Source organism: Elephantulus edwardii, unplaced genomic scaffold (genome assembly GCF_000299155.1).
Source record: "Elephantulus edwardii isolate Elephantulus edwardi_28Jun2011 unplaced genomic scaffold, EleEdw1.0 scaffold00056, whole genome shotgun sequence".
In the NCBI taxonomy this organism is placed as follows: Eukaryota; Metazoa; Chordata; class Mammalia; order Macroscelidea; family Macroscelididae; genus Elephantulus; species Elephantulus edwardii.
Window position 1 is genome coordinate 1,776,575 of NW_006399806.1, and position 26,596 is coordinate 1,803,170.

The 26,596-nt window shown below is 38.9% G+C and overlaps 1 protein-coding gene across 1 annotated transcript in view; it reads right to left on the reverse strand.

The window, feature by feature from the left end:
* Positions 1–24,046: 24,046 nt before the first annotated feature.
* AASDHPPT (aminoadipate-semialdehyde dehydrogenase-phosphopantetheinyl transferase) overlaps positions 24,047–26,596 on the reverse strand; it is a 29,436-nt gene continuing 26,886 nt past the window's right edge. The window contains exon 6 of the mRNA XM_006887290.1: positions 24,047–24,340. Coding sequence (XP_006887352.1) covers positions 24,176–24,340 — 165 coding nt within the window. The 3' untranslated portion in view covers positions 24,047–24,175. The remainder of the gene's footprint in view (positions 24,341–26,596) is intronic.

A 26,596-nucleotide genomic window follows, 5' to 3' on the forward strand; every position in this document is an offset into this window, starting at 1 on the left:
AGTGACCCTACTGTGCACAATAGCTCTGAACCTTGCCCTATCCTGAGCCAATCTCATCATCTCTGACACACCTAATCCCAATGCCACAGTCACTGTGTCACTCCATCTCATCCACTGCCTTCCTCTCCAGCAATGATCCTCTACCCTTCCCAGCATGAGATTGTTATCATTGTTATGTACAGTTGAGTTGAAGGTGACTCATAGCTGACCCTTCAATGGGTTTTCAAAGGCAGTAACTTGCACAAGAAGGAGCTTCCATATCTTTCTCCTGAGAAACAGCTTGTAGAACTATGTCTTTAATTTGTCAGTATAACTTTAAAATTCATCCTGTCAAGTCAATTTTTTAATAAAAATTTTATCTTATACTGGTTTACTTAAAAAATTTGTAACATTATTTTTCCACACTGTGTCTTTCCAATTTCCTTTACTGACCTCTCCCTCCACCCATCAAATTGTGTGACCCTATGATTAAACCCTAACCCCCACACCACCTTCCTCACCCTGGACCCTAATACATGTTCTATAATAATGGTCTTATTAAGTATTTGTCCTTATGGGACAAATATGAGTTAGTTCACTCAGCATAATGCTCTCCAGTCTCTCCAAGTTAGGCATTAATTTACAAAATCATTGCTCCTGCATGCTGCATAGTATTACATTTGTGTGGATCTACCATAATTTCTCAACCCATTCCATTGTAGTTGGACATCTGGACTATATCCATGTTCTTACTATGGTGAATAATACTGCAATTCAAGTCTCTGTTTGTGCTTCAGTTCTCATTTTCTTGGTGTATATTCCAAGCAATGAAATAGCTGGGTCATACAGAATGTCTATATTCAACTTTTTTTGGGAAACAGCAAGCTACCTTTCAGATTGGTTATACCATTTTACAATCCCACCAACAATGTATCAGAGTTTCTATCCCACCACATCCTCTCCAACATTTATTATTTGTTGCCCTGCTAACCTTTGCCAGTACTACTGGGATGAGATGGTATCTCATTGTGGTTTTGATTTCCATCTCTCTTACTGCCAGTGATTTTGATAATTTCTTCATGTGTCTGTTGGCCATGCAAATGTCCTCCTCTGTGAAAAGTCTTTCCATATCTCTTGCCCATTTTGTAATTGGACTATCAGTCTTTTTCTTCTGGAGGCCTAGGATTATAATCTGCGAACTTTTGTTATGAAGCCCTTCTCTGAGATGTTATTGCCAAATATTTGTTCCCAGTCAGTAGGCTTTTCTTTTCACTCTGTTGGAAAAAAAATTTTTATAAGCACAGAGATTTAGTCTTTAGAAGGTCAAATCTATTCTTAAACATGCAAAACTCAAACTCATTGCCATCGAGATAAAACCAAACTGAGTTGCTATCGAGTTGAAATGAAATCGTTGTTACATACAATTAAGCCAATACTGACTCATGGCTGACCTTTCAGTGGATTTTCAGAGGCTATAAATTGCATCAGAAAAGGCTGCCTATCTTTCTCCCTTAGAGCCACTAGTGGATTCAAAACCTCCAGAGAGTCTGTGCCTTGGTGTTAGCAGCACAACTCCCTACCGACTAGGCCACCAGAGCTTCTACCATCCATTCTAGCTTCCACTATTTAAACTCAGACCTTTGTGGTATGTTATATGGCTTAGTGTCATAGCCTCCACTCCAACTTCAGGTTCCTACTCCCAAAGCACAGTTTTATCAATCACTTTCCTGCTCCAAAAGATTCTACAGACACTAACAAAGACACGTAGGGAGACAGCTCCCGCTTCTCTAGGTGTTTGACTGACCTGTTCCTGCACAATGGGACATGTCAGGATTACTAAAATAAAAATGGTATTCTTCTAACCTGTCTACCTAAATTACTTCATCATATCCTTGCACCACACGAAGAACGTACTGTTCACACCGGTGGTGAAGTCCATCACGAGTCGTGCTGCTAACTAAAAGGTTGTGCCTCTGTGGTAATTAGAAGCCATCAGCACCTGCTCTGAAGAAAAAATGACCAATCTCTTCCTTTGCAATTCACAGCCTCAGAAACCCTCATGAGGTAAACTATGGGGCAGTTCTGACTCCGCAGCAGTACGTTTTTACCTTTTTGTCTGACCACCCTAAAGACAGTAAGGTGCTTTTTTTCCTTCCTAAATCCTCTTACCCCTATGCAAGAATGGAGTCTGGGCCCCTGGCCTTTGAGCACACTCACCACATATCTTTTCTGTGGTGGAATTTGGACTGCTCCAATTTCTCTTTATCTTTGTATCCTCAGGCTTCTCACTGCACACATGGAGTTTCCTTTTGACACAAAATACTTTTAGCAAGATTTGGCATTGTAAGTAGAGAATCCGGCCCAGGATTCTTTTGAACTGTTTCTTATGGAGTTCTTCATATAGAGATGATAAATGCAAGGCTAACTTTATAAAAACGATGTGTAAAAAAAAGAAACTGACTAAATGACCATATGACAAATCAGATGAAATAACAATATACTGCGCTGCACCTCATTTTAGTGTCTTAATAGTTTGTATTGGTTTTTCAACGCTCTGTAGATTAAATAAATAAATTGTTTTGAAGCTGGCCCACTAATGTATTTCCAATGCCTCCTTTTATTTTATTTTATTTTTTCTGCTACAAATAGAGAAAACATAAAGCTGTGTGCTGGATGCATTGTTGGAGCTCAAATTAATCTTCGGGCAAGCAGACGGTTTTTCATTTTCACATGTTTTATTTGCATTTTCTCATCTCAGAAGCCAGGCTTACTAAGATTATGAGCTTTGTAAATACTTTCAAAGGTTTTTATTGAGCCTTACAGAGATATCCTTTGAAACTTCCAACCAAAAGTTTGGAGAAACTTAACACTGATTTGACCTGACACTGAAGCAGTTGATCTATCAATGGAAAATCATCTCTCTCTTTTTTTTTTTTTTCAGTCCTCAGGGTTATTTTTAGTTTATTTCTCTGTAGATGAAAAATACATCTGAAAGGTGCAGCATCAGTACTATCAATTTCATTTAATATTCCCTTTTTTGATTCATTCCATTTAAGCAAAGCTTAAGGAAAGGCTCTTAAGTACAGTTACAGTTCTTTATTATCATCAAATTAACCCACTGCTTAAAATCTCACTGATGGCTTTCAATTACCTATAGGATAAAATTCAAATCCCTTGTTGTTGTTGATTGCTGTCACATCGTGCACAACTCATAGTGACCCCCTGAACCAAAGGCCTGAAGCCTTTCTAAAACTATGGTCATTTCTCCGGGTTCATAGAGTTTCCAGAGGCTTGTGGTTTAGGAAGTGGATACCACCCCTCCTTCCAAACCTGTCTTAAACTGGGAGCTCGACCAAACCCCATCCACATGGGCAGCCATTATGGCATTTGACCTTCCAATGGCACAAGGTTCAGCTTCACAGCAAACCCAGATTACCTCAGTACAGCAAATTGACAGAGTAGTGCTGTACAACTTAGAAGAATGTTCCTCCCAAAAAAGTAACACTAGACCCTCAGGCCCAAATCTTTGCCTAAGAAATAATTGAAGGCCAAGAATTAGTGCTATTCACAACTATTTGAGCCTTTCTTGAGGTCTTCTTATTGAGGTCTCTCGTTTGTTATTGGAAGAGACCAGTCCTTGAGGCAGGATATCATCCTTGAAAAGTAGAGAGTTAGCAAAGGAGAGCAAGCCCCTCCAGCAGATGGACAGATGCAGAAACTGCAACAACGGGCTTAAAGCACAGCAGAGACTGTGAGGAAAGGCACAGGATCAGGTAGGATTTCTTTCTGCTGTAAAAAGCTTTGGTTCGCTTTGGTTCAGTCAATTAACTAGATAGCACCTAACAACTATTTAATCCAGTAATGCCTTTCTCCAGGAAAGCATGTTATCTTCCTGATAACATGCTTAAATTATCAGAGGCAATGTCCACCATCCTCACTTCTGAGCATTCTCAGTGAACTTTAAATGATATTCTTCTTCGATCTAATCTACAATGACAACCAATGTTGTAAGTGTTCCCTCTCTTTGTACCTTTGCTGCTGATGCACTCGGTGTCTGGAATTTACTTTCCCTCTTATTTATTTTGGCAAGTATTCCAGCAAATACCAAACACTTTTCAAGAATCACATCAGTCCTAGACTTCTGGGTAAGATAATAGACTATGCAGGTGGCATACCATCTTCATACCCATAGCATCTTCAACCAAGATACCAGGAAACAAAGATAACAGATATAAAAGATAATTCTGGAACCCTATGTCAATCTGCAAATGATGAAGAAGTTTATCTTCAAACACTACTTGAAGGAAGAAATGGAATAAAAACAAAGAATAAGGAGACTAATGCAGTAAATCACTGTAAACAGTGCAATATGATCATTTTGAACAGTGTTCTGGCCTGTTCAGGAACTTAGGACTGCTGTGATGTCCCCATCAGTAGCTGTTTGAGCAAACGAAGGTGTGATCTACCACCTTGTTCTCCTCACCCTCCTAGGGATCTGGGGATTGATGGCACCCAATGACAACAACATGTAAAACAAACAAAAAAAAATGGAAAAATAGTGGCAATTGTAAATTCCATAATACTAATAAACGTACATGACCAAAACTAGGAAAGAAGAGGTATTAGTCCTCACATGATGACAACTGCAAAGCAAAAAGAGACAAAAAGATATTTTTATTTATATATATAAAATTATGATGCTATTAATAGAAGTTGTTTTTAAGTGCAGTAGAGAGAGTGGAGTAGGACTCCTAGTGACCCTTGAACTGCAGATGGGAACCCTGTCTGATCCTGTGCCTTCTTAAAAATCATCTCTAATATACTTTATTTCTTTGCTGCAGCCACTGTGTCAATCCATCTTGTTGCGTGTATTCCTCTCTTTCTTTGACCCTCCACTTTTCCAGTCATGATGTCCCTTTCCAAAGAATAGCCAACCTCACAACATATCCAAATTAAGTGAGACAAAGCTTCACCCTCCTTTCCTCCAAGAAGCACTCTCGCAGCACTTTCTCGGAGACACAGATGTCCTTTTGGCATTCCATGGTACACTCAACACTCTTCTCCAACACTACAATTCAAAGGCATGAATCTTTCTTCTGTTATTCTTATTCCTTGTCCAACTCTCAGACACCCATAGTACCAGCAGTCAATAAATCAAAACATACATTGCATTGGGAAAACCTTCTGTCAAGGACTTGTGCAAAGTGATAAAGAGGAAGGATGTCAGTTTAAAGACTAAGGTACCCCTGACCCAAACCATGCTATTTTCAGTTGTTTAATGTGCATCTAAAATTGGACAATGTATAAGGGAAGACTGAATTAAAATTGATGCTTTGAATTTTGATGTTAGAGAAGAGTACTGAATAGATGATGGACTATCAAAGAATAAAGAAGTCTGTCTTGAACAACATTGCAGCCAGGGTATTCCTTAGAGGTAAAGGTGGTGAAACTTCATCTCACGTATTTTAGTGGTATTATCTAGAAGGACCAATCCTTGGTGAAAGGCATCCAGCTGGATAAATTCGTAAAAGAGAGGAAGACTCTCATTGAGATAGACTGACATGTGAATACAACAGTGGACTTGAGTATGGTGGAGGTTGTGGGAATGGCACAGAGTAGAGCAAGGTTCTGATCTTGTTCATAAAGTTGTCAATTACTCAAAGGCAGCAAACAATACGTGTATTGAAGTCCACACTATTTTACTCTAAAGCACTTACCGTCTCCTCTCCACCCCCAAGTATGCTAAGCATAGAAGACAGAGAGAGGAATGAATTTTCATTTATCCCCTGGATCTCTGGTAGCCTAGTCCTTATGCAGTTACACAGCTAAAGGCATGTCTTTCTAGAGGTGACAATCCACCAAAAGATGAAAAATTTCCTCCCTGGTGATTCACAGCCTCAGAAACTCAATGGAAGAGTAGCTATGAGTTGGTTCCAAATCCATAGCAACAAGAAATTATTGTTGTTGTTTTGGGCACAGTGGTTTGAGAGGACATTTCAAACTGGGCTCAGCAGGCTGTATAGGCAGCTGAGCAGTAGTTTCTAAACAGGGCAAGGAAGCAGCTCATCATTGATATAAAGATTATTTCGGGTTGGAAGAGTCGGTGTCTTAGTATTAGATTCAGAGAAGAGGTCAGAGCTCCAACAATGACTCTATGTCATTCTTCCCTTATGCATATTCTCTGGGCACAAGGGAATCAGCACGGTGAGTCAAGTTAATTTCCATAGTGCTTATCACTTTGGGGGCTGGAGGCTGTGGAGTTCTGAACTACGAAGTAAAGCTTTTTAGGAATAATCACGAGAAATAAGGAGGAGATTGTGAGGTAATAACGCTTTTTGAGGATACTTACTCCAAAAACTATATGAGGGAAGTGTAATGCTCACTTAAGACTGCTTCAGGGAATAAGTAGAGTAATGCATTATTTAACTTGCTTTGTCAGAAAGACAATCTGGAAGATATGAACAAGACGGACTGGAACTTTTGCTAATGGATATATGGGATTTAGGGCTTCTGTGAGTCACTCAATGGCATCTATCAACAATAAATTTCCTCCAGAAACCCAGAAAATAAAGTTCATTCTTTAAAACTAACTACTAACTAAAAAGATTCCTAAACAAATGTGGCTGAGAGTACAACTTCATCATGAGATAGCATTAAAATTTTTACATAAATGGCTTCATACCTTTCCTAGGTAGCTCGTAATATGGACGGTGCTGTGCAACTAATCTGATCTTGCAGATTCTTGAGTTTATTGTTCTTGTTGTTGTGTGTCGTCGAGTAGGAAATGGCCCAGAGCTGACTCTGCAGTGGATTTTCAGAGGCAGTTTAATAACATGAGAAGAGATTACCAGAAGATTCAAACCTCATGCTTTTGAGATTGCAGCACTGCTTCTTACCACTAGGCCACCAGAGCTAGCAATTAGAAAAATATTCTCTTATAATTGGCTTGTTAAAAAGAAAGAGAGAGGAAAAATTGGAATCAACTCTTCACAATGATGGAAAGCTGATACGACCAACAAAATGTAAATAAAATATTCAAGTTTTCCTGTTAAGACTCCAGTATGTGACTTTTCTAGTTTATCTCTGCTCTGAAGTGGTTAAGCTCATTTGTTTCAAGATTATTTCATTTAATTGGGGCAAAATGAGCTAATCCCACTTTTCTTGTTAGCTACATGGTAAAGACCAATATGAAGCTATTTTCCAGGAAGCTGCTCATACCTGGCTGCCCAGGGCAAGGTTTTCGCATCCTTGGTAGCCTAGGATCAAGCACTGTCATCCACAACCAGGACAACTCATGCAGATTAGAAGGACTCTGTCCGTCCTGCTGCCTAACAGCTGCGTGGTTACCTTTGCTAGCCTTCATTATTCCCTGTGGGTTGGTTCATTATTCAGAATGGCTCACAAAATCCAAAGATTACCTGTACTATGGTATCTATCCTAGCTAGGCTATCTATATATCTATCCACTCATCTAGCTGTCTATCTGTCTATCCATCTATTTATCTATCCCTCTATAGTATCTGTCACCTATGGTGGTGTTGTTGCTGTGTGCTGTCAAGTCAGAATCAACTCATAGCTGACCCTCCAGTAAGTTTTTAGAGGCAGTAAATCACAAGGGAGAAGAGTGTCCATCCTACTTTTGCTGGTGCATTCAAACAGCGTACCTTTGGGATTGCAGTGCAACTTATCACTGGGAAACCGGAGTTCTTACTACCCATACATTTAATTATGTTTATAAGCAGAAAGGATACAAAAAAAGACCCACCAGGCAAGGTTTGGTAGAGGCCTATGAATAACAGTGCTTCCATTGTCCTCATGAAAATGCCATGATTTCAATCCACAGATGCTCTCCTCACTTTAGGAAATCCAATGACTTCTTTATTCAGGACTCTTTTATAGCACTGCACTGACAAAACTGAGTCATCATGCATACACATGACTGTACCTCTTATAAATTGCCATAAACAATGGAATCAAGGATTGATTGCATCATGCCCTTCCTTCTCCCTTCTCAGGGTAGTTGACAGGCGTAGTGAAAAATGTGCCAGGCTGCTATCCAAAAGGAGAGCAGTTCAAATCCACTGCAATTGCTTAAATGTTACCTAGAAAAACCAAACAAATCTTGCTTAGTAAAAAAATTCCCAGGGTTATGTTTCAGAAATCAAAGACAAACTCCAAACTGAGTTCTTTGCCATACATACATCAGACCAAAATATATTTTTTATTATTAAAGAACAGAATTTGCCATCAATGATATAAACCAAATTTCCCTAGAGTATCCTAAAAAAGCAATACTTTTGCTCAAATTAACCATTATTTGTTGCTGCTATGTTGAGTTGGAACTTACTCATAGCTGACCCAGTATGTTTACAGAGGCTGTAAATTATACAGAGATTGTCCATCTTTCTCCCACAAAGCAACTGGTGGATTCAAACTGCTCACCTTTGGATTTGTAACCCAACTCTTTACCATTTGGTCAACAGACATTTTTGTGTTTTTATGTGATATTGAGGGCCACACTCATTTATATAAGAAAGGGTTCTATACACTCAAACCACAATAAAAAATAATTTGAAGAGTTTCCTAAAAATCAACAGGAATTTATGTTTAAAGAGTTATTTCTTTGTTTTCATTACCATTTATTGCAACTATTTCATTGGACTATGAGTCGCAAGCGACTCGACGGCACATAACAACAACAACAAACAATTTCATTGGACTGCTGAGAGAAAAAATAAGTCTGTACTGGAGGAGGTGAAATCAGGCTGAACGCTAGAGGCAAAGATTTTGAGGTTCCATCTCATGTACTTTGGGCACATAGCCAGGAGAGATCAATCCTTGGAGAGGAACATGATGCTTGGAAGAGTGGAGGGACAGCACAGAAAAGAAAGACCCAGGATGAGATGGATTGATTCAGTGACTGAAGAAATGTGATTAGGTGTGTCAGAGACAATGAGACTGGCTCAGGGTAGAGCAAGTTTCAGAGCTAGTGTACTTAGGGTCACTATGAGTTGCAGGAAACTCAATGGCACATAACAACAACATAGGTTTATTTTAGGATGAATTTTAAGCTCTCAAACTGATACAAAATTAAAAATGTTTCAATTACCTAAGCATGTGACCATAAGCAGTTGCACTGATAACCAAAAGTGACACCTCGCTCTCGGTTCCAATCAACTAGCAGCTCTGCAGGAGGAAATGGACAAGCTCTCCCATGCAATTTACAGCCTGGAAAACCAGTCATCAGTGAGTAGACGCTAACTCAATGCCAATAAATTCTGAGATGCATATGCAAAGAAGCTGGTGCTATAGTGCTTTATGTGTCAGGCTACTAAATATTAGTGGTTCGAATCTATAAGATACTTTGCAGGAGTAAGACAGGTAATCTTCCACAAAGATTAATAGACTTAGAAACCTAATGGAGAGTCAGAATGAGTTGGAACCAACTTGCTAGCAACCAAGTTTTGTGCTTACATGTGACCACAAACAGAAAACTAGTAAACATCTTAACACACTATTTAAGAGCTAATGAAAGCACCACCTCTTTTTTTTTTTTCTATCCCTGTCATTTCCACTTACTGACACTAATTTAAAAATTACTGTCAGTGGTTACTTGACTGACACGTATAAATCCAGCATAGTGCTTCAGAACTGCCAAATGAAAACTAGAGTTCAACATTTATATTACTTGCACTATGGCCTAGAGCAATGTCTACATGCTTACCAAAATGTCACTTTAAAGATTAAGGTACGCAGGACCCAAGCAATGATACTTTCAACTGCTTCATGTGCATATGAAGTTGGACAGTGGCTAAGGAACACCAAAGAAAACTTTATTGCTTTTGTATCATGCTTTGGAGAAGAGTACTGAATTTCCCATTAATAGAAAAGAATTCCATCTTGGATGACGCGCAGCCAGAATGCTCTTTAGAAGCAAGGATGATAAGACTTTGCCTCTCATACTTGGGGGTCAGTTCCTGGAGAAGGACATCAAATGGAGAAAAATAGGATGTCCAGGAGAGAAAGGACCTTCAAAGGAAACAGAATGACACAGTGACAGCAACAATGACCTTGAGCTTGGTGGAGAGCGGGAGGAGGTTTCATGCCATTGTACTTCGGGTCCCTGTGAGTTGCAGCTCACTCAACAGCACATAACAACAATATCCAGTTGAACCATGTTTCCCAATTAAAACAAAAAATCTATTTTAAAGTATAGACTACAATACAAAGTAGACAGAGAAAAATTTCATTTTCATTTTAAATTTTATCTGTATCTAAGAATGGCATTTGCCCAACAATAAATAGCTGGCTTTCTAAGCCAACTACAGGTTTTCATCAAGAAAGTACTGACATTTCATCAAGAACATATGTTAAACCCTTATAACAAAAGCAATGACCTTTTCATCTGTATTTTAGAATGAAATGACAGCCAGTGCCTTGACATTATTAATTCATTGTAAAATTCTGACACTTTAATAAGGAAATAACTTTTCTTTCCCTTTTTGGGTGAAAAGTTTGCAGTCTGAGTTTTCCATCAATAATTCTGCACATTCTGTTTTGTGACATTGAGTGCAATCCCCTCAATGTCACAACACTCTTCCCACTTGCTCCTTGGGTGCCTCATTTTCATTTATTCTTCTTTCTTACTCCTTACACTTTCTAAGCTTTGCTGTGGGGCATATTCTGCACTCTTGGTCTTAAATGCTTGATTGTACTGAAGAGTACATTGCCCTCACTCTTATTATTTACTTTATATATTAGGACAGATTTTTAAAAATATTTTTTAAATTTATTATTAGTTTCAGTAAAAATTTACAGAGACTTTGGGTTTCCATTCACTCACTGTTGCACTTTTCACCCTTCCCAACCCTCCCCCTTGTACACTACCCTCTTCAAAAAGTAAAAGAAAATTTCTTGCCTTGTTTTAAAATCCCTCCCCCCAGGTCTACTCCACTATGCAGCCTTTTGCTCGGGACTCCCGTCATGACAAAAATACCTAATCACATATCTCTTTTAAGCAGTTTTCTCTCTCATCTGTTTCAATGCATTATACATTATTGAACCCATCTTTCTCAGTCTCCCCCTAACCCCAAGTCGGTCCTATTTTACAACAGAGGTGCCATGCAGTATTTGTCCTTTAGTGACTGAGATACTTCTCTCAGCATAATGTTCTCCAGGGTCACCCATTTTGAATAATATTGCATGAGTTCCTTGATTTTTCAATGCAGCATAGTAGTCCATTGTGTGAATATACCACAGCTTCTCTATCCATTCGTTTGTTGATGGGCACCTGGGTTGTTTCCAACCCCTTGCTATTGTGAACAAAGCTGCAATAAACATGGGGGTGCATATATCTGCTTGGATGTCAGTTATGGTCTCTTTGGGGTATATTCCCAGTAGTGGAATTGTTGAGTCAAATGGTATCTCTATTTGTAACTTTTTGAGAAAGCGCCATACCACCTTGCACAGTGGTTGCACCATTTTACACTCCCACCAACAATGAATAAAGATTGCAGTCTCTCCACAACCTCACCAGCATTTGTTGCTTGCTTGTTCTGTTAAATTTTGCTATTCTGACTGGGGTGAGCTTTGCTGATCTCTAGATTCTAACCCAAGTAACCTCAGGCTGCATTGGCCAGCCGCACCCCGAAGCATTGCCAGAAAAGAAAAAAAAGACTCCTCCATAAAACTCCTAAATTGTTTTAAGAAGCTAAAGAAATGGAAAGTGAAGCTAAAACTGCTACTTTCCTTGCTGAAACTCAAAGGATAAAAATTGCTTCTAGAGTGGCTTCAGACAGAAAGGTAGAGGCCCAATCCCTATGCATATGAACATGACGTAGTCATAGGTGGAGAAAAGAAAACCAAACCAGGATTTTTTTACTTTTTATTGGTTTGCTTACAAAGTTTGTATGTATTGTGTTTCACATTATTCTTTATTCACATTATGTTTCATACAATCATTCCCATTTATTATGTTTTATAAAATTAATCACCATTGGACTATGCCCACAATTATCCTGTCAACTAGACAGGATTTTTAAAAATAGGATATGTGTTCTTCTATGTAACAATTTATAAAGAAATTGGGATGCAGCAAGCACTTGTTGCAGAAGATCAAGGAATGCAGCCTTCAAAACAGATTGCATCTCAATGTCAAGAGAACAAAGATTCTTACCACTGGACCCATAGGTAGCATCATGATGGATGGAGAGGAGATTGAAACCGTCAACAACCTAATCTTATTTAAATAGACAGTTAACATCCTTGGTACCAGCAGTCAGGAAATCAGGAGATGTATTGCATTAGTAAAGTCTGCCGTTAAGGACCTCTCCAAATTACTGAGGAGTAATGATGTCAGTTTGAGGACTAAGGTGTATCTGATTCAGGCCATGTTTTTTCCAACCACTTGCTATGCATCTGAGAGCTGGACAATAAATAGAGATGAAAGAAGAGAACTGATGCCTTTGAATTGTTGGGTTGGAGAAGAGCACTGAACATCCCATGGACAGCAAAGAGAACAAACAGATATGTCTTGGAGAGGATGCAGCCGGAGTATTCTTTGGAGGCAAGGATGATAAGGCTTTGCCTCACTTACCTCGGACATGTTGCTAGGAAGGGCTATTCCCTGAAGAGGGACATGATTCTTGGATGGGTGGAGGGTCAGCAAAGGAGAGGATGATCCTCAACCAAGTAGACTGACACTGTGACTGCTGCAATGGGCTCTAGTATATCAGGAAGAATGAAGGTGGCACAGGAAAGGATGGGGTTCATAGGGTGACTATGAATTATAGTCAACTCAACAGCACCAACAACAACATGTGTTAAGATTTATATGTTTATCTGAACGCAATGCTTCTTCAATGCAGTGATGTAAGACATATGGTAAAAATTAGTTTTGGTATTGTAGATTATATGAAGTGTGTCAAGTCTGCCTTTGGGCAGTACTCGATTGGATATGCTGGAAGAGGAAGGAGATTTCCCCAGAAACCTCTGTGACAGTCTTAAGCCCACCCAGTACCCACCCTAGAATACAATAAGGGTAAATAAGAGATTTAAAATTGGAACAAGAGATTTGTCTTTGGGTGCACTGAGGCAGTGAAAGCAAGTGTGCCCATCCAGAGTCCCTTTCCAGGAATGGAAGTTAGTGGGTGCTGGTAAGTAGATAGCCTGGTGTGTTAACTCACGGTGACCACGTGGATCCACTTGATGAGCTGAAGCAGGGGACTGCAGCAATGAAGAGACAGGCTGAGTTTTGTCATGCTCCATTGGCACCCACTAACCTGGCACACACAGGTCCTGAGGAAGAAAGGTCTGATGTGCAGAGAACTATGAGGACTCCTGATCTCTTGACTCAGCCCATGTGATGTGCTAAGATCAGTAAGGGGGCTGTTTTGGTTTTTATGTGCCATCAAGTTGACTACAATTCATGGCAACCCAATGAAAAATAGCTCTAAACCATGCCCTATTCTGAGCCAGCATCACCATCTCCAAAATACTTGCACCCACTGCCGCACTGTGTCAATCCATCTCATCTCTCTCCTGCACTGATCCTTTACCTTCCAAGCATGATGTCCATATCCAAGGACTGGTTCCTCCTGGCAACATGCCCAAAATATGTGAGATAGAGTTTCAGAATCTCCAAGGAGCAACCTGGTTTCATCCTCTCCAGATCTTTTTGTTCTCTTGGCAGTCCAGGTATGTTCAATAGTCTTCTCCAGCACCACCAACACAAAAGAATTGATTCCTCTTCTGTCATCATTATTCACTGTCAAACTCTCAGATACATGGCAAGCATTTGAGAAGACCATGGCCTGGATTGGCCACACCTTAGTTGTTAGACCAACATGTTGCTCTTCAGCACTCTGGAAAGGTCCCTAACAGCAGATTTTCCTAAAGCAACTTGTCTTTTGATTTCCTGACTACTGTTGCCACGTGCGTTGATTGTGGACCCAAACAAGATGAAATTAACAACCTCAATCTCTTCATCATCTGTCATGATGTTGTCAATTGTCCCCGTGGTGAGAATCTTTGTTTTCTTGATTTGAGCTTCAATCCATATTGAATACTGTAGACTTTGACCTTCTGCAGCAAATAATTCAAGTTTTCCTCAGTTTGGGCGAGCAAGGTTGTGTCATCTATATTGCAGATATAATCTATAATGCAGATTATTGATGAATTTTTTCCATCAATTCCAGCCTCCTAAATGATCTGTTCAGCATGCAGACTGAAAAGTGATGGAGAAAGGGAACATTCCTGACACGTTTCTTTCTTGATTTTGAACCATGCAGCATTCCCTTGATCTGTTCGTAAGACAGCTTCCTGGTCTTCCTAGGTATGTTTCTCAGGAGCACAATAGAGTACTAGGCAGCCTGAAATTCAGGAAGATGTGTGGACCCCAAAATTTGTGATTGGTGCTCTTAAGTAGGGATCAGATCAGAACTCTATCAAATGCTATGCTGCAAGCTACTATCAATTACTGAAGTCAGATGTCTTACTTTTGACTGGTTTTTGATTATTGGATGCAGATGCTCAAAGTTCCAACCAGAATAGAAAATTCTTTAGAGAAAGGAGTATGTTTATCTCTTCAGAATAGCTTTAATAGAGGTGAGAAAATTAGACACTGATTATCCAAAATAGGACAAAGCAAAGGCATGTAGCTGACTTAAATGCTTTCATGAATTGTTCTTGTACCAGTGTTCACTGTAGCATTATTCACAGTAACCCAAAGTTCAAGTTACAAAAAGCCCATGTGCTTCTACATATGAATAAATAAAATGCGGTATACTCATACAATAAGGTAGTATTCAGCCATAAATAGGAGTGAAGTCCTTGATACAGGCTACAGCCCAGAAGAATATTAAAAACATAATGCTAAGTAGAAGAAATCAGACACATTCACAAAAATGTGTGATTCCATCTATTTGAAATGTCCAGAATTCCACTGTTAGAGATCAAAAATTTATTAGTAGTTTTCATGAGCCTAGGAGGACAGTGTGGTGAAAGAATGTTACAAATAGGGTTTGGAGCAGTGTGTGTGGGAATGATAAAAACTTTCTTGAATAAAAAAAAGAGGGTTTGCATTGATCCACTGATGGTTTAAAAGTGTCATTTAGTTTTTACTTATTTGTGGAATTTCTAGTTTTCCTTCTGCCATCTACTTCTGACATATAATCCACACTCCTCCCCACAGGGATTATAGGCAACATTGTGATAGAGTCAGATAATGATGGAAGTTGTCAATGATTTTACCTGGACTGACACACAATTGACACTCATGATAATAGAGGTCAAGAAATCAAAAGACATACTGCATTGGGAAAATCTGCTGTTAAGAACCTCTCCAAAATACTAATGAGCAAAAAAGGTCAGTTTAAAGATGAAGATGTGCCTGAGGTAAGTCATGGTCCTTTCAACTGCTTTTTAAGTAGCTGAAAGCTGGACAAAGCTAAGGATGAAAGAAGGAAAAATGCATAGCATGGAATCGTGGCATTGGAGAAAAGTACCAAATATCCCATGGGCTGTCAAAATACAAAACAAGTCTGTTTTGAAGAAAGTACAACCACGATGCTCTTTAAAGGCAAAGATGTAGCTGTTGAAACTTCATCTCACATACTTTTGGGTATGAGTTGTTAGAAGGGGCAGTCCTTGGAAAAAGATACCATGCTGGGAAAGTGAAGGATCAGAGGGAGAAAGGAAAACTCAAGAAATGGATTGATACAGTGATTTTAACAATAGGCTCAAATATCAGTTATCTAGACAATGGTACAGTGAAGGGCAAGGTTAAGATCTGTGGCTGATAAAGTGGCTATGAGTTGTGCAGACTCGACAACATCTAATAATGGATTTCTAGATTTATTCTATTGTGGTCATAAAAGATCATTTATTTTAAAATTCATTAATAACTTCTTTGTGGCCTAATACATGTGGGGCTTTTTGGTTTTGGTGCTGTTTTTTTTCCTGGAAAATACTGAATGTATGAACAAGTATTTGTTCCTACTAGGTGAAATGTCCCATTTTTGTGTTGGGTTCAATTGGTTTAAAGCTTAGCATAGCACTGTTCACTGAACTGCCAACATCCATCTCAGTCTTCCTTTGTCTAGTGTGTGCCTGATCCAAGCCATGGTCTTCCCAATTACTTGATATGCATCAGAGAGCTGGACAATGCCCAAGGATGATAAAAGAAAAATTGATGTCTTGATTTGTGGTGCTGGAAAGAGTACTGAACATATCGTGGTCTGCCAAGAGAACTGACAGGTCTGACCTGGAGAGGGAGAAACCAGGCTGCTCCCTGGAGGCAAGGATTTTGAGGTTTCATCTTAACATACTTTGGGCATGTTGCCAGGAAGGACGTCTTTGGAAAAGGATGCCATGCTTGTGAGGGGCGAGGGACAGTACAGGAGAGGAAGACCCTAGTGAGATGCACTGACACAATAATTGTGGTAATAAGGGTAGGTGTAAGATAATAATAATAAGAGAGTGAGATTGGCCCAGAATAGAGTCCATAAACTGCCCAGGATTTTTATTGAGATAAGGCATTGAAGTCTCTAGCATTGTAAAAATATTTCTCCATCCTTAATTCTGTCAATTCACGTTCAAATTCATTTATGTGGAGTCAGAATTAACTCATAACTGACCCTCCAAATGGATCTTCAGAGGTTACAGACTGCAGAGGCGGAGATTGCCCATCTTTCTTCTGCTGGAGTATTTGAACCACCAAGAGGAGCCAACCCTGAGTTAGCAGCACAGTTCTCTAGAGAGAATATTCTGTGGCTCTGCATCCCCAGTGTAGTTTCTTACTACTAAATCAGAGCCAAAGAATACGTGAAACAATTCTTGACATAATTAGGGCACTCCAAATAATATGGTCTTTAGGGAACAGAGAAGGGAATTGAAGACCTCTGGCTTACAGACTCAGCTTATGTGGACTGAGTGAACGGACCAACTGGTCAGAAATGCATTTGTGTGAATTCCTGAGTTTGTGGTTAGTGTCCACTAGACCTTGCCAGGGATGGCTAGGGTTGGATGGATTCAAATCCAGCCAGGTAAAGAGATAATGTTTCATGTTATGACTCAATGTTGATTGCTACAACCTGATGGCTGGCTCCAAACTGGATTTTGCTTTTAGACGAGGAAGCTGGAAGCTCTAATTTGAACAGAGGAATCTTCAGAAAAAGGGATATGCTTATTTCCTCTGAGTACTGGTTTGATAGGTATGGGCAAATCAGGATTGACTATTTAAAATATGGGAAAGGATAAATGCATGAAATAATTGTCTTACACACTTTCACGAATGTAGTTACTAGTACAATGATTTTAAGGGGAAGGTTAATCCTTCAAATATGAAGGGCAATAGCTAGAAAAGCCAGGGGCTGGCCTGTGGTTTTAGTAGATCTTTTTGCTAAAAATTTGGCTTCCTTACACTATTATCTTTAATATGATCAGTATCCTTGACACTCTGCTTTCCTTGCAAACACATTTGCTCTTCTATCAACAGCTGCGTGAGTCATCTCTTCCTCATGCAAAGAGGGCATGGTGTTAGTCTATCCACAAGGGGATTGGCTAGTCTCACCATTAAACAGAACAGATGCAGCGGCAGCAGGTGGAGATCTCAACAGAAAGCAAGAGCAGAGAATGCCGTATGTGTCCTATGGGGTCACAGCTTCTTGCTCTAGAGGTTAATCTTGCTGTTAACGGAAAAGATGTTGGGACTGACGGATTGTATTTTGCTGTTAACTGAGCTCTCTGAAGGATTTAACCAAGCAGCTCTCTGGGCTGAGGTATCTCTCTGTTAACCTGAAGTACAGATTTCTAATAACCACCACCACCCCACCACCCCGACATTATAGAGTGCAGTGCTGCAGTTATGGTGCCAATCCATCTGAGGGTCTTCCTTAGAATGGCACAAGGTAGGACAGAGCTCAGATCTGCTGTAACGAGTCATCCTGAGTCACCCTTGACTGGACACAGGACTACAATCAACTCCATAACTGTGAGCACAGCCTGTGAAATCTGCTTGGCCACTACAATGGACTCTGGACCCCGTAAGCAGGTGATGCAGCAAGGGATGCCATAGCTTTTGCGCGGTAGATGCTGTTAATGGGGAAAATGCACCCTTGTAGAGCTCTCCGTGTTGCCTTTGCTCAAATTACACACTGATAGGGCAGGGCTCAGATCCACTGTTCATAGCTTTGCTATGAGTCTAAGCTCTACATCATCTTAAAACAACAAAAATTATAGCCTCAGAAACTAAGGGGACGTTTTATTCTGCCTTACAGGGGGACTGATTCAGAATAAACTTGATGGCAGTGGTTTTATGTTCTGTTAGTACCACTCTCAGGTTCTCAAGATAATATGTGTTCTGATTGGTTGCTCTATCATGCTTGTTTTCCTCTTCTTAATGCTGACTTCTATTGAAAAATGGTCCTAATAGAACACACAAGACAGAAAAATGCCTCTTATGTTCCATATTATATTCATCTTAAAACAGGGACAAATTTGCAATCTATTGTATTGTGCATGGTTTTGGCTTTTAACTTTTGTAGTCTGCATTATTTTGAATAAAAATTGCAAAGAAATTGTTTTCCATTCAACAATCCATTTATCTTTTATTATGTAATACTTATTACTCACAGTTATTGCAAGATGGTAACTAACATTATTCTGCAATTAGCATGTGTGTTCCACCCAGTGTCTTCCTCTGCCTTAATTATCTTGTTGTAGTGCTTTAATAAACTTTTTGACATTTAAAGAACAGAACTCAATTCACCACATGGATGGGAAGGATCATAAAATAGGGTGTGTTAGTCTGTCCATAAGGAGATTGGCCAGTTTCTCTATGAAAATGAATGGATTCAGTGGCAGGAATTTGGGAATCCCAGCAGCAGCAAAGCAGCCCAAAATGCAGCGTACCTTCACTAGGGCCAAAAACCCCTGGGCCAATTAGGTCAGGGCTCACAAGAGTGGCAGCTGAAACCCTTCAGCAGAGAATCAGAGACCTGACAAACTAAGGAGCAGTTTTATTCTGCAAGGTTGCTTCAGAATATACGTGATGGCAGTGGGTTTATGTTTTTCCTAGACAGCCAGGAGTCTTTGTTCAAGCTTGGTGGAAGACTGAGGGGGAAAAACGCCATCGTGGGCAAGTCTGAGTTTTGGGACACTGGCCTAAGGCCATAAAGACAGAAGACTGAAGAGCCTGCAAGCACACTTCAGAAGCTGTCCTGAATGAGAAATTGTAACCTGTTCATTTCCCTAAAAAAAACCCCATAACTGTATGGTTATATGTGGTCTGTGAGTTGTTGCAGTGGATTTCAGACCAAGAACAATAATAATAGTATTGGTGTTGAAATTAGTAGAAAGTGGTCCAGGAGCATAAGAGGCATCTCTGACCTCCTGGGAATTGGTTTTGTGTCGTGGATGCTGGTAATAGGGGCAGATGATCCTTGTGGAATTAGTAGAGGTCAGACAGTTGTCCTCAGGTGGCCCTTGCTCTTTTTACAAATGTCATTTCTAAGAGAAAAAAAGATACTTAATTCCATACCCAGGAAAGAGTAGGTTGATTAATAGGGGAATAGGATTCTAAGACTTTCTAATTGAGAACCAGCTGGTTAAACATCAGCAGTAGTATCCTGAATAATAGTTTTCTCATCTTCAAACTAAAGAGAAATAAAGCACCCTCACAGAACTGTTATGGGTATGAAGACGTCTGTGCAAAACAGACTTTTGGGGAAGAGATTTTGTACATAAACTTATCTCTCTTTTATTGACTCTCCACTAAAATAGTAAAAGGACTTTTTTTCCTTTTAGCATAAACCTTCAAGGACAAAGGGGAATGAAAAAGCAGAGCTCAAACTACAGAAGCTAAAAAGCAGAGGGATTAATGGTAGCTTGACTGTGCCGACCTGAAAAAGGTGGATCAAAGCAGCTGAGAAAATGAACACTATGGTTTATCGCTGCGTAAGACTAAACTTACCTCGGCATCAAATACTTCACAAATAGCAGATACAGAAGTACAACCAACAAAACAAGCTTATGGGTGGAGGGTAATCAGTTTAAGGAGCAGCTGGATCACCCCTTTCACTCTGCACAGGGATATTACTCTTAATATAAATCTCAAACAACATAACTCCTATTTCCTCCTCATGAAACTACATAAGAAGGCACTCCACAAGAACAGGCTAAATCTAAGATATAAGAAACAGACTTCAGCACAGGAATGAGGCAAATGATCTGCAGAATGATGGTGACAGATTCTAGGATGACAATGGTTCAACAGCTGCAGAAGGCAGAAAATACAGACTGGACCAACTACTACTAATCCAGGAAGTATTTGCACAAGACAAAAAAGATAGTCACGAAGGTTTTTTACTGTATTAACAGTAAGTACATACACAGAAAAGTAGACAAAATTTTTCCTCAAAAATAAAAATGATGTGGCAGTATTGCAACTACATCAATCAGTTGTGCCCAATATTTTAACATGTAATATTTAGTCTTAATAATGTAAACAATGAAATATAATTGTGCTGTGAGAGGGTTAACAAGAAAAAAAAATGTGTAATAGTTGGGCAGGAGAAGAGCTCTCTTTTCTAGTAGTTCAAGAAATAATACCTAAAAGACTGGTAAAAAATAATGTAAGCAAGTCATTAAAAAATGTGTTGTTAAAAGTCAGAACCAACTCATGGCTAACACTCCAATGGGTTTTCAAAGACCGCAAATCACAATGGAGGAGAAATCTCTCCTTTCTCCCTTGGAGAGACTAGTGAATTAGAACTGTGTGCATTCGGGTTGGCAATGCAACACTGTCAGTGTACAGACTAAGGTGTGTCTGGTCCAAGCCATGGTTTTCACAATTACTTACTACACATCATAGAATTAGACAATGACTAGGATGACAGAATTGATGACTTTGCATTCTGGTGCTGGGTAAGAGTATTGATTGTACCATGGACTGCCAAAAGAACAAATAGGTCTGTCCTGGAGAGTAACACCAAGTTGCTAGTTGGAGGCAAGGATCTTAAAGCTCTGTCTCTCGTATTTGGGCATGATGCCAGGAGGGACTAGTCTTTGGAGACGGACATCATGTTTGGAAAGGTGGAAGGACAGCACAGGAATGGAAGACCCTGGATGAGGTGGACTGACAAAGTAACTGGGGTAGGTGTGTTGGAGTCAGTGAGACTGGCTTAGTCTAGAGCAGAGTTCAGAGTTGTCGTACACAGGGTCACTATGAGTCACGGGTGACTCGATAGCACATTAACAACAAGAAGCTATCTATCACTATCCTTTCTCCATACCAATTCAATTCAATCTGTATGCTGGCAAATCATTTGAGAAGCTAGACTGTATGAAGAAGACTGTGGCATCAGGATTGGAGGAAGACTCATTAAAAACCTGCATTATGCAGATGGTAGAACCTTACATGCTCAAAGTGAAAACATAAAATGCTTGCTGCAAGTCAAAGATTACAGTTTTCAATATGGATTACACCTCAACATCAAGACAAAAATCTTCACAAATGAGCCATAAGCAACATCACAATAGATGGAGAACTGATTTAAACTGTCAATGATTTCATCATACTTGGATGAAATCTACACTCGATACTAACCCTGGTGCCAGCAGTCAAGAAATCTAACGATGTATTACATCAGAAAAATCTGCTGACCTCTGCAAAGTTCTAAAGAGCAAGATGTCAGTTTGAAGACTTAAGAGCACCTGCTCCAAGTCATGGTCTTTTCAATACTTCCTATGAATCTGAAAATTGGACAATGAATGAGGATTACACAAGATTCAATGCCTTTTGAGTTGTGGTGTTAGAAAAAGTCCTGAATATCCCATGGAATTAGAAAGAACAGAAACTATGTCTCAGAGAAAAGTTCATCCAAAGTGCACCTTAAGAGGCAAGTATGATGAAACTTAGTCATCTCCCATGTCAGGCATTTTGTTAGAAGGGGCCAATCCTTGCAAAAAGGGAAGAAGACCTTCAATGAGCTGGACTGACAAAGTGAGTAATGGACTCAAGTTACCAAAGATGATGAGGATGGCACAGACCACATGGTTCATTATCCCTTTTTCATAGGCATACTATGACTCATGGTACCTAAAAATAGGCTACAAAAGCTATAGTAGTAAGAATCAGCCAAGAGTTCAGTGTTTTAACTGGGGATGTGAAATGAAAAGAGGTAAAAGCAGTAGGAATTTTCATTTACAACCCCCCAAGAAACTTAATACCTAGTAGATACTTTAAACTTTGTGCATGTGTAACTTTGATTTTTTTTTTTTTAAAAAAAGGCAAAACAAAATTGAGCACAGTGACTGCATAAAGATGCATCATAAATGTTAAGCGTTTTATTATGACAAGACAAATGGTTGTTCATATCACCATAACATTCATGCTAGGATAACAATACTTCTTTCATTAGTAATGCAACTTAATTTTAATATGCTATTTACTATGCCTAGAATATTAGGACATGCTTAATAAAGCAATAAAAAAATTATAAAACATTCCAATTTTCTTTCTTATTTTTCTTAAGCAAAGTATCTAACTTTTATAAATCTACACACAACTTTTAATTTCAGTAACAGAAATAACAAAATTATTTTACTTCCTGGTATTTAACAATAACAAGACTTTAATGTACCAAGACATGCACTACAACCATATAATAGACTCTGTCATCAATATGATGGTCTTGGTTGGCATCTAATATTTTATGGTCCAATTTTAAATTAAGTATTATCTAGTGAAAACAAAAATAGGCAGGTTATGATCAAACAGCTTTCATAAAAAGGGGATACAACCAACTAATAACAACATTAAATGAGAACAAGATAACTTGTGATTAAAGAAATACAAATGAAATAAGAGAGTATTTTTCATGTATTGGCAAATTAAATACAAAACCAAAAAAGAATAATATGTAAATTGATCAGGGAATATACAGGTGGGAGTGGGCACTCATTTACTTCTAACTGGAAGAATAAATATACAGCCTTTGAAGAAAGCAATTGGCAACATTTTATCAAAGATTAAATTTTTTTTAGTCCTTTGAACCAGCTATTCGAATTCACCAGTCACTCTATGGGAAAAATGAGGAGTCTCTTCCTAAAAAGATTTACACAATGAGTTTTAATCCACTTCTAGAAATGTTCCTAAGGATTTCATTAAGATGTACTCAAGTATGGTTACAGGGCTATTTGATGCATCACCGCTCATACTGATAAACTGCACACAATCAAAACACCTCAGGAAGGAGAGTAAATCACTGCAAGCCTTCCTTATGCCAAACGGCAGGCCTCTTTCTCAATGTCATTCTCTCCATCTAGTGCCTCACCTTCATTTCCCACACTGAAACATTTCAGTATCAGATCTTGGCTTTCTCAATCAAAAGATCTGAAATATAAAGGCAAATCTCAGGGTTTAGGGAGAAATCTTCCTCACTGATAAAATTTGAGATGAGAGAGAAATGCCCTTCCTGTTATTTGAAGGCAGATTTATGAGGACATGAACTTGGCAGTTACAGCACTGGCCACGAATGACCATGATGGGGACTAAAGCAAAACCAATATGGTAGAGCAAAAAACCCCATCCTTAGTGAAACCTCTCAACTGTGTGTCAAATGACATTATAAATGTCCTTAGTTGTTTAAGCCAATTATTTCTGGGCATTGCCATGCCAACCAAAAGCATTATATTAAAACCGTATTTAGAGCCGTTCAAAGTTATGCTACAGAAGTATATTTAGTGTTATTTATGAGCAGTGGATGCAGAGTTAAGTTTTAAAAAGCAGTATTATGTTCCCTTTTATTTTTTTAACAAAAACTATTTTGGGAATAATCCATTTTGAAAAAAAACAAAACAGTCTAAAAGGATATACAACGTTTTAAGAGTAGTTATCCAGGGATAGGATCCAAATATTCCCTTTTTGCACATTAGTATTTTCTATAATAGCATGTATTTAAGAGACTGTCACTTTTTTCTGCCAATTCAGTGTGATTTGGGATATAAAGAGGAGGTAAACACATGTTTTATCAAATAGTCTTGAGCTGGAAGTATATGCTTTCTTAACAGGAAAAGTTTTGTTCTCTTTTTTTTCCCAGTTGTTTTGTAAAACAAAATGTGGTATTATCAGGTATTTGCTTTTTAGTGAATACAGAAGATTACAAACAGTTTTCATTTCTGTTACTTAGGGAATCATATCATGACTTTGTACCATTTCGTACTAAAATTTCTTCTGTGAAGCAAAAACAGTCCCAAAATGAAGGATCTTCAGGTGTCATAGGAACAGCAGAAGCTATTAAATCATTGAAGGTCAGAATCTTAAACTGCCTTTGGGTAGGTTTAGCATCATCTGAAGATGAATCCTAAAAATAGGTAAAATATTATTAAACTGCTTACTAATTTTATGGTTGACTTTATAATTACAAAAATAAGAAATACCAAATTACACTTCAATACTTGATCAGAATTTCTAGAACACTGCTTCAATTCTTTATCATAGCTGCAAATATAACATGAAGAATCAGAGAAAGCATCTGGTTCCTGAAATGTCTAACTGTAGATTATCTGACAAGTGACTTTCCACACCCAGAAATAATGATCTAACAGGATTATCGGAACTAAAGGAGACCACAAAAGCTATGATTTTAACCAGCACGTAGGTGATTCTGACAAAGGTGGACTACACAGTAAAATTCTGAGAACTACTACTCTAGAAGGGAGATCTCATACAACCCTTCAACTCATCAGATGCACTAGTCCTCTAGAAATTTATTTATTCAACACTAAATTTAGGTCTTTCATATACTAAGACAGAACCCTTATTCACAACTGAGAACACCACGGATTGCCTGTACTTTACACTTATTATAGATAACGTTTGGATAAACTAACCCAACTACCACTGAGTCTAGTCTGATTCATAGTGACCCCTCCATAGGATTTTGATGGCTATCAATTTTCCCAAAAGACGCTTCTCCCACGGCACATCTGAACAGATCAGCATCAGCACATCTGAGCAGCCAAATCTTTGGTTAACACCTCAAAACATTATGTCCTACTACACCAGAGCTCCTAAATTATAGAAAATATTAGGGCTTTGTGTAATGCTTTGTAGGAGCACAGTTAAACATCACGCTACGATTTACTCTCATACACACACTATAGTAGGGGTTAGTACCTAAACACTGTGGATTAATAAACTGAGGGACAAGAAGAGCAAACAATTTGCCTCATATTCACAAGTTAAATAATAAACTTGGGCCTGGAATCTTCAATGTCCTCTTGTAACTATACTGTTATGTACCATCAAGATGAAATCAACTCACAGCTGACCCTCCAGTGGGTTTTCAGAGACAGTAAATGGCACAGAAGGGGACTGTCTATCTTTTCCTTTGTTCATACAGTCGCTATGAGTCACAGTTGGTGGATTTGAACCTTTTATCTTTGGATTAACAGCACAAGTCCTTACCACTAAGCCACCCTAGCTCTCTTTGGAACTGCACAACCTGTTGTTGTTGTTGTGTGCTATCGAGTGGAACCATCCCACAGCTGACCCTCCAGTGGGTTTTCAGAGGAAGTAATTACATAGGAGAAGAATGCACATCTTCCTAAGGAGTAGCTGGTGGATTCAAACTGCATGTCTACAGGTTCTTACCACAAGGACACCAGAGCTCCCTTTAAACTATACTACCGTGTACTGTAGCGTAGGAACCGACCCACAGCTGACCCTTTGGTAGGTTTTCAGAGGCAGTTAATCACATGGGAAGAGACTACCTCGCCTTCTCCCGTGGAGCAGCCAGTGGCCTTGAACCTGGTGCTTTTCAGGATTGTAGCGTGGCTTCTTGCAATGAGGCTACCAAAATTCCTTTTAAACTATACTCTTGTTGTTGATTGCCTTCAAGTCAAGCAATATGCATAGCGACCCTATGAACAAAAGGCCTGAAGCCCCTCTACAACTGCTGACATTTATCAAAGTTTGTAGAGTTTCCGGAGGCATGTGGTTTAAGAAGTGGATGCCACTCCTTCTTGCAAATACTATAGTAGGGTTCACTAAACAGACTCTATCTAGTAAAATGATAAGGAAATTATTTCATATTTAAATGCTTCAAAAAACTGGAATGTTCCACAGCAACACAATGTATCTGCAGGAGTATAAACTTGGGTCTGCGTCATTAAAAGGCAAGGAAAGGTGTAGATGTGTAGTAAGGATCATCTTTGGGTCACCTTTAACATGCCACTCTAAGAATAACTTGAATCTATTCATAGTACCAATATATCAGAGGTATAGTTTGTAGCCTGAGCTATTTTTCTGTAGGTATGATTGATGAATGCCTATTTCTATTATTCATATTAGCCCATGTGGTTTCCTAAAAAAAGGCAGGTTATATAGTTTCCATTATTAGTATTCCTTAAATAAACATCTCTACAGAATAACAATAAAACATCTAAGAGTCTACAAACTCTACAAATTTTCTAAACTCTATAAATGTACAGAAAAGTTGGTAGTTATAGAACAGAGTTCAGGTCTTTTGTGCAAAACTTAGTTTCTGTCGTATTCGACTTGGTAACACTTAACCACTGCTAAGTGAAACTAGCGCTGTTATATCTGGAGGAATAGT